The sequence below is a fragment of the Octopus bimaculoides genome, chromosome 1 (genome assembly GCF_001194135.2).
Source record: "Octopus bimaculoides isolate UCB-OBI-ISO-001 chromosome 1, ASM119413v2, whole genome shotgun sequence".
Taxonomy (NCBI): Eukaryota; Metazoa; Mollusca; class Cephalopoda; order Octopoda; family Octopodidae; genus Octopus; species Octopus bimaculoides.
This window is the reverse complement of record NC_068981.1, coordinates 41,381,068-41,390,825: the sequence shown is the minus strand read 5'-3', so window position 1 is coordinate 41,390,825 and position 9,758 is coordinate 41,381,068. Positions and strand designations below refer to the sequence as shown.

Genomic DNA, 9,758 nt, shown 5'->3' with positions numbered 1-9,758 from the left:
ATATATACGATGGGCTTCTTTCAGTTTCCGTCTACCAAATTCACTCACAAGGCCCGAGGCTATAGTGGAAGACACTTGCCCAAGGTGCCACACAGTGGGACTGAACCCGGAACCATGTGGTTGAATATTATGTTAAATATCAAATGATTCATAATATATATAAATTATTAAAATATTCATTTATACATAAAAATATGTGTGGGGGTGCTGCGGGTATTATGTTACCATGAGGGGGGCAGTGACCTAAAAAGTTTGAGAACTTTTGATCTAAGATTATGTATCACTACTGTCCCCTCTACCCTTTTTTAACAAATTGTAGTGAACCTGAATACTATATACAGAAAGCTCATTATTTTTTTGTTTAGATAGCACCGTGTGATTTGAAGGATATTTAATTTATATTTCAAACCTATGACAAGAGATTGACACTCATTGGCTCAGATTCATAATGAGTGTTTATTCCCAGATTAACCTTGATAGTGCAAACATGTAATAAAAGGCATTAAAACCATGGTCATCCTGTATTTCCCCTATACACAGGGAACCCAAGATCACATTTCCCTAATATGTCTTTTTCTAAGTTAGGAGGATGTGATTTGTTTTATATTATAGAATCTTATACTATAAAAGAGAAGCTGATCTGTCTGTCTGTCCGTCACAGCATCCATTAGAAAGAGGGAAAAAGAGGAGGAGAAAAAGTTGTTGTTAAGAGATATATAGTAACAGAGAGAGAGAGTGTGTGTGTGTGTGTGATAGATAGATAGATAGATAGATAATGTTGTTACCATAGTAACTTACAAGTTTAATGAAAAAGCAGGAATTTTAAGTGCAAGTCTGTCAGTACGATGCTACACAGACTTAAAAAAAGACTCTGTGTGTGTGTGTGTGTAATATATATAATTATTTTTTGAGGAGCTATGTATGTGTCTGTGTGTCTTTCAAAGTATAGACAACGCATCACAGACTTTAAAAAAAGACTTTCACTTGAAACAATTTATGAAGGTATGTGCAAGATTAAACAAATATTTTCATTGGCAGTGTAGTGACAGGTAACAATTGAGTCACACTTGAATCCTGAGAAACATGTCATTCTCTTGTAAAGTAGTTTCATTAATTGTAAAGAAAATTTTTTGGATTGAAGTAATCTAAGCAATTCCTTTTTAATGTTTCACATCATCTTATTCTTCTGGCAACAATGGATTGTTTTAAAGAAATTAACTGATTGTTTCTTTTCTCTAAATGTATCTTTTTTAATTTGTTTGACTCCCTACTCATAATAAAATATACTCATGCATATCCAACATATATACAGAGATCAGGTTTGTGGAAATGTGATGAACCCCTACAGTGAATATATTTTCAATATTACCAACACCTTTTAACCCCACCTACCACCAAGAAATTCATAGGTAAAATTATTTCTAAAAGCAATAAAAATGATTATGAGAGACTTGCTGCAAAGAAAATGTTGGTACTCCGTCGCTTACGACATCAAGGGTTCCAGTTGATTTGATCAACAGAACAGCCTGCTCATGAAATTAACGTACAAGTGGCTGAGCACTCCACAGACACGTGTACCCTTAGCGTAGCTCTCAGGGAGATTCAGCGTGACACAGTGTGACAAGGCTGACCCTTTGAATTACAGGCACAACAGAAACAGGAAGTAAGAGTGAGAGAAAGTTGTGGTGGAAGAGTACAGCAAGATTCGCCATCATCCCTTGCCGGAGCCACGTGGAGCTTTAGGTGTTTTTGCTCAATAAACACTCACAATGCCCGGTCCGAGAATCGAAACTGCGATCCTATGACCGCGAGTCCGCTGCCCTAACCACTAGGCCATTGCGCCTCCACCGCAAAGAAAATAATACAGAATGAACAGCACATACTTTTTCAATAAAATTAGCAGAATAGATAAACAAGCATCTAACAAAGAAAATTAGAAGCAAAATGAGGATTCCTTTGATTATAACAGAAGCCAGATAGTCAGAAACAAATATTTTGGTTTTATGGCAATCTTGAACATGGGAACAATGATGTCGAACATGTACCAGAAATTTCTGACAGATCAGCTAAAAATATGACTATCTGTAAGATTCTGTGAAAAAAAAGTGAAGGTTTGTCATTTTAAAAACAAGAGAACCTTATAATAATCAGTAGTTTAATACATGAATTTATGAATTTATTTTAAGTTTTAGAATATCTCCAAACTCTGAGAATAATAAAATCAACAACAAAGCAATGACCAAGAACACAAAGTATACAATTGTGCTGTAAGGAACATAAAGATGTTTTGAATAGTGGTCCCTCAAGAACAGAAGACAAAAAAAGGAAGAAAAGAAAGATAAAGTTCTGTGGAAACCAGTGTTGTTATTTCAAAATATGCATAGGGAGTGAGGTAACCAAAGTTGGTGGAGCTGAAGTATTTAGAATAATCTTTTACAGCCAAAGAGTGATAGCAAGGGTAGACAAGCAAGGTCTTCTGTAGTAAGGGAGCATGCTAATGTGTGAGGAGGAGTGTATGTGTATGTTGGGGAGTGTGTGTGAGTGCATTGTAGATTTTGGACAGTAAAAAGATATAGTTTGTTACTCTAAGGGTGGTGTAAACAAAGCATAGATATGCAAGTAGTGGACAGATTGTGTGTGTGTGTGTTCACACACATATAATGGGTGGGGATTGAGGGTGAAGTGAACATAAGGACATTTTTCAAAGTGTGGGATTGTTAAGGAGAAGCAGCATCATTACAAGAAGGCAATGTAATAATTAATTTTGAAAGAAAAAGAATCAATTGTTGTTCTCTATGCAAGTGAAAAGTGGGTTTCTGTGGTGCACACAGTCCAGAACATTGAATTTGCCTTAATTTCTCTATCTGTTTGTAGTAACATATCCCAGAGTATGGTTGCTTTCTCGTTTTCTGTGACTTTTCTGGCATGTGCCTATACTATCTTTTTTCTGTTGTTATTCCATAGTGTTGGCATAGCTTCCAGTGTATGTAAGTCCCAGCTCTGTCATGTCTGTGAATATATTCCTTCTTAGCCATTATTATTATTATTATTATTATTATTATTATTATTATTATTATTGTTCAGTAGTCTTATTTTTATAACGTGCTTTCACTTCACTACCGAGCGCAGCTCTGTGCGCCTTGGGTATGTGCTGTGGTTTGCTGTGGTGCTCTTATGGTTACTGTATTGAAAGTGTTTTGCGTAGGATGTGTGCAGTGCCCAGTAGTGCAATTTTCTGTATGTTATATATATTTGTAAGTCCTGGTGTTTTTGTTATGTATTTGTCTGAATATTTTTTTATTATACCTAAGGCACCTACTATAATAGGAATTGTTTCTGTTTTTAGATTCCACATTCGAGTTACCTCTATTTCCAGGTCTTTGTATTTTGAAAGTTCCACATTCGAGTTACCTCTATTTCCAGGTCTTTGTATTATTATTATCATTATTATTATTGTTATTATCATTATCTCAGGATTTGCTATAATTCCTGGAACCTTACAGGCACAGCAGGCTTGCTGCCAGCAGCCTACAGTATCATGCTATCTATTTTTTTCAACTATCTAATACTTTCCTGATTATTCTGGCCATGCCAAGGAGGCAAACCTTTTGTAACAGCTCTACTAAGCACTCTATTCCAATTTCCTTTATATTCCTCTTGATGACTACTGATACTGTCTTCAAGGAACCAACAATAATCGGCACTATCTTTTCCTTCTTCATATACCATAGCTAGCTATTTTGTACTTAAGAGGGTTGTATTTATCTATTTTTTCGCCTTCCTTTTCAACTATTTGTGAGTCAAAGAGGCATGCAACATCAGCTATATTGTACATGTGGTGCATCTTATCCACCACTAGGTCCTGTCTGTTATGCTCTAGGACCTGATCTGTTTGGATTGGGAAATCCCAGAGGATTTTGCCGGTCTCCAACTCTGCCACTCTCTGTAATTAGTGCTCATGCCATGTCTTGCTTCTCTCTAGCCCCCACTTTTTGCACAGTTTCCAATATAGCAATCTCACTACCTCATCATATTGCCACAACTTGTAGTGGTTTTGGGCAAGTCTAGGGCATTCATTCACGATATGGGCAATGGTTTTGTCCACTGTATTAGAGATGCAGCACAGTGGAGACACTTGCTCATTCCTAAGGTTGAATCTCCAATCTGTGGCAAGTGCTTGGTCTTATGCTGCCAGTATAGTGCTCTCAGTGTTCCCTTTTTCAGCCAATCCCACTTATATTTTCCAGTAACTTCAGTTGTGGATATGTAGAATTGATTGTGTAGTCCTTTGCTGCATAATGCTTCTTCATGTCCTTTTTGTACTTCTTCCTTTGTTTCCCCCATTTTTCTCTGCTTTCAATACTCTCTCATTATTATTATCATTATTATTATTTTTTTCTTTTGAGATGATTGGATGTGGTTTTAAGAGAAATTTCTAGCTGGTCAAGCATTATTTGGTTATTCATTTTTGTTTATATATTTCAGCCTATCCAACTGTCCACAAGTCACCTTTTGTGAAATATGAAGTTGTAGCTAATTACAGCATGCTGTATACTGTTGAAGGAAGTGATAAAAAACTCTTACCCTATTTGTTAACATCACATTTAGATGTAGTTCCTGTTACAGAAGAAAACTGGAAATTCGATCCTTTTGCAGCTAAACTCTACCAGGGTTACATTTATGGTAGAGGTACTTTGGATGTAAAATGTAGTGTTATAGTATGTATTGACAAATATTGTAGTTTTGTATAATTATGATTTTATTGATTATTTTCCTCTTTGCACATGTTTTCCTTGCTGCAGTCAACTTGTAACTGTTCGAGTGGAATGTTAACCATATGAAACTCACCAGCCTCGGAAAGGTTGCAAAAGCCATGGGTAAAGCCTTTCCTTAAAGCCAAAACCCCAAAAAATAAATAGATAAAAAATAAATGTCTAGTCCTTAACTGCTCAAATAAATTGTTGAAAGAAGTAAATATATTGTTATATAAGTGGTATTGGAAGAAGAACTTTATGGCATATAATTGTAAGCAGCACATTTCTATGGCCAAAGAATAGCATATAAAGGGAAGAGTGATAATCTTTTCTGAGTTGTGGGCTGTAAATATGGGGAATCAGCAGTAACTGGAGAAAAATTTGATTAAGAGAGTCGGTTGGATATATATAAATATTAACTTATATCCATATCAATAAAATTTAGCATTACAAATGAAAGAATGCAGCTCCAACCAACACTTGCTAGCATAGTGAAACAGTTGTTATTGATAATGCTAATGCTAGAGTTATTAAAGCAGCTTGTTGTATATAGGTGTTATTTCTTATAGCATTCAGTCATGAAGTAAGTATAATGGTATTTTTCATTGAGATAGTAACACCTATTATTAAACTAACTACTTAGAGCACAATAAAATGCTAATGATCCAATGAGGGGACTCATGTTGTTGCTCAATTGGAAGAAATTGTCACCAAATCTCTCAAAGTACACCTCATTTTGAACTAAAAGAGATGCTATATAATGGCCTCAAATTGTAATTTTAGTACTTTGAAGGTATTGTGATATTTAATGATTGGAATGCATAGATCAGTACCTTAATCATTTAACCATCATTATCTAATTATAAAACTGTAAGGACTGACTTGCAACTTCAATAGATTAATACTAATTAGTGATGTTGTAATGGTAGAACACTATGATTGCTTTGTATCTTAACCAGTTTGGTAAATAATTATGTAACTATGTTTTTTATTAGAGACAAAAACAATATTTGTTCAGAGTAAAGATCTGTATATTTTACTTAACATAGATATAATAGTAACGGTAGAAATCCACAATACTGTATTGTTCATTTTCAGAAGGCATCTCATATAGACTCTGCTAAAAAGCACAGAAGTATCAGTAGAGGAAAAAAAGCATCCAGCAGAAGTGGTGAGGTAGCTAGATCCCTGGATTTCTGCATATTTGGTAACAAGTCTCCACTATCAACTACATGCTTAGTCAAATTTTACCTCTACTGATATAGAAAAACCGTTCAATGTAGTGATTTGTATATCTTACTTAACATGTCTAATGTCAATTATTCTTTCATTTCTGCCAGATTAATAAAACAAATGTTAGTATTTTAAGATTGAAAAGGGTTGTCAAAAACACAGTAGCGATTTGAACAGAGAATAATCAATAAACTTAAACTAAATAAACGCTTAACTGTTTTGATTAACAAATTCTTCTGGAGATGATTGTTATCTAAAAAGGAAGAACAACATCATCTAAGGAGTTTTTTTCAAGTAATCCTCCAGTTCAAAATCAAAATCAAGAGAGCACTTGTTTACAGCTATTATGTGATGTCGTGACAAAGAGATACAAACACCCACTCACCCACACACACACATATGCACCTCCCCGTCCACACACAGAGGAGTGCATGTGCACACACACACACACATGCATACATACAGTCAAGAGAAACAAGTCTGACTAACTGGGTTATTTTTCTCTATACATATTAATATTACCTGAAGGCAATGATAGTAGCATTGTACTTAGCTATTGTTTCTTGTCTCACATAATTTTGACACTACTTGATTAGCTATTATGATAGTAATTATTTGCATTGTCAGACATCGTTGTCATCATCATCATCATCATTGTCAATGTCATTGTTGTTGCCGCCGTCGTCATCAATATCATCATCATCATCATGTCCACTTTTCCATGCCTGATTAGATCAGAAATGATTTTTTGAGGCAGATTTTCTATGGCCTGGATGTCCTTCCTACTGCCAACCCATACCTATTTCTAAACAAACTAATATTTCCTTTTAGGTAGACATGTATTTATGGAAGATTGGAAATGAAAGAACCACTTATATGATGGCAACACTTGTTTACAGCTATTGTGTGATGTCATGGCAGAGAGATACAAAACAAACACACACATACACGCACGCACACACACACACACACACACACACACACACACACACCCACCACGAACTTGTTTCAGGTTCAGTCTCCCAGACCTACTCACAAGGCTTTGGTCATTTTGAAATTCTAGCAGAAAATATTTGTTCAAGATGCTACTCAGTGGGATGAAGTCAAGACATGTGGTTAGAGAAAGCAAACTTCTTGACCACACAGCCATTCCAGTGCCCAGCCATATATTTGTAAATACTTTTATTTCAAAATCAGAATTGTATTTCTTGTTATTGCTGTTACTATTTGATAACACAAGCTATCTTTCTTATTTCATCTAGGAATTACCAGAGTAATGTCCTGAAACATGAAAGCAGCCCATTGTGTTGCATATGCAGAGAGCATCCAGAGACAATTGACCACATTGTCTCTAGATGCAGACTGATACAACAAAATATTTGTAAAGACATGGTAGGGCAGCTTGGTACATACATATAATTTTTTTGTGTTTTCCAGGGTATCATGGAGGCTTTGGAACATGCTCTAAAATCAGGTTTTAAACCCAAGAGATCTTTCTTCATTGCATTTGGACATGATGAAGAGGTGTGTATTTGACTTAATTGATAAATGAAAGGTACAAAATATTCTGTTCAGTAATTAACCTTTTGATACCAACCCACCCAAAATTGCCCGTGGTTCCATGATACAACCACTCTGTTTTAAAGTGATCTAAATTTAAATTTTCCCTTAAATTTCCTGCTAGTTTATGCTGAAAACAACAGCTTAATAACAGCAGATTTATTTTACTAAATTCTTTGTTATTTTGAAAATTAATTAAAACAAAAGTTGTGTATTTCAATAGAAGTGCAGTAATGGAAGGGTTAATATTCTTCATATAGAAACAGCAGTGAGATGATAGAAACAGCACAACTCTGGACTAAATTTCAGCTCCTACTACATTCAGAGTGCACTTCAATTTCTTTGGAGCCAATTACACAAGTACCAGTAATATACTGAAATTGACTCAGTTTGCTACAGCTACTTCTATACAATATTTGGCCATGTGTCTGAGTAAAAAAGCCAACATAGAAATGCTTTCAATTGAAAGTTGCAAGTGCTGAGTTCCTTGATAATACAGAATTATCTCTTCAGCCTTACTACATTATGTGCAATATTCTATCAAATATTTGTTGTAGAAAAATAAGATCAAGATATATTTGTTTAGTTATTCTGAAGAGCACATGACAGTATGGTCTATATTGTTTTCATAAACATTATTGTATATATTGCTCAACAATATAATCACTAGAAAAAATAAAAACAATAAACAACAAAAGACATGGTTTTATCTTAAATCTGATTTGCTCTAATTCTTTCCTAATCTTTATCCTTTACACATTATTATTATTATCATTCAACATCCATTTTCCATGCTGGCATGAGTTGGTTAGTTTGACAAAAGCTGATAGGCCAGAAAGCTACACCAGGCTCCATTTGTCTATTTTGCCAAGGGTTCTACTGCTGGATGCTCTTCTTAATGCCAATCACTTTACAGAGTGTATTGGATGCTTTTCATGTGGTACCAGCACAGGTGCTTTTTACATATCACTGACACAGGTGCTTTTTAAGTGGCACTGGTACAGGTGCTTTGTACATGGCACCAGCCCCAACAGGGTCGTCAAATAACTTGCAAGACAATGACCTCTTAGTTGAGAGAGGGAGTAGAACCAAGGGAAATGGCTGTGTAGTAGGTGAGAGGTTAGAGCATGATAGAGGGACAGGGATAGTTGTTTTATTATAGAGGAGATATTTGACCAACCTGTAGGACAAAGAAGGTGGGAGAGGGTTAGAGGGAAAGATAAAAAGACAGTCAAAATGAGAAAGATACAGAGAGAAATGTATGGTGTTGGAGATGTATTGGGGTCTACCCACAGTGAACAGTGGTGGTGGGAGGGGGGCATAAATAGTACAGAGGAGATAGAGGGGAATATTTCATAAGAATGTGAGGAGAAATGTTTAGAGATGGGGGGAAGAAATGACTGTAGTAAGTGATGGTGAGAGAGATTAAAGAGGCTGGGAGAAGGGTAAGGAACAATGTGAGGAGAGTTTGTGGATAGACACATGAGACAGAGGGGAGGGGATATTTTGCATTTTAGTAAAAATTACATGATATAGATGGATTTTTTTTTTTTTTTTTTTCTGTGATCATCTCACTACATTTAGGTTACTGGCTATGATGGAGCATATCATATAGCTCAGACTCTTGAAAGTCGAGGTGTTCAGTTGGAATATCTATTGGATGAAGGCCTCGCAATAGTCAAAGATTTTTTTAAAGGTTTACATCCAGTTGCCATGTAAGTTTATTTACAGACCTTTATTTACTTATTTTTTAGGTAGCATACACTGAAATATGTGGTATCCTGAGAGATACTTTCTCTAACAGTTAGTATTATAGTCTATACATACTTGTAATTTACATGCAGACAACTCAGTTATTTCATCTTTTTCTCATTGTCAAATTCATGCTTTAACTATCATTGTTTCTGCACTTATTGACTTGTTCAACCACAACCAAAACAAGGCTTTCCATCACACATTCACACTGCACAACAATCTAGAAGCCAATGGCACATGAAGTCAGCTAACTGGTTGGAAATCTGCAAGTTTTATTCTATCCCTGACAATAAATGTGTTTCACCTGGTTCATCTGAGATAGCAAAGCAGGTAGCAGGAACTGTCTGCTTATATATGTCCCTTTAATCTCTCACTCAACCAAAATACATAGCACCAAATCCCCAAATAATTCAATTGTACTACAGCGATACAAGCAAATGAAAAATAAACTTGGTA

General features: G+C 35.4%; 1 protein-coding gene across 4 annotated transcripts in view; it reads left to right on the top strand.

Moving 5' to 3' along the window:
• The window catches only part of LOC106878941 (N-fatty-acyl-amino acid synthase/hydrolase PM20D1.2), a 41,724-nt gene that overhangs the window by 11,276 nt on the left and 20,690 nt on the right, over positions 1-9,758 (top strand). For 2 of the 4 annotated variants that reach the window (XM_014928313.2, XM_014928316.2), the window contains exons 2-4: positions 4,486-4,718; positions 7,425-7,511; positions 9,132-9,262. In XM_014928313.2, the coding sequence (XP_014783799.1) occupies positions 4,486-4,718; positions 7,425-7,511; positions 9,132-9,262 (451 nt within the window). Of the gene's footprint in view, positions 1-273; positions 1,003-4,485; positions 4,719-7,424; positions 7,512-9,131; positions 9,263-9,758 lie in introns of those variants that run through there. The other 2 variants (XM_014928315.2, XM_014928317.2) reach the window with 2 other exon arrangements.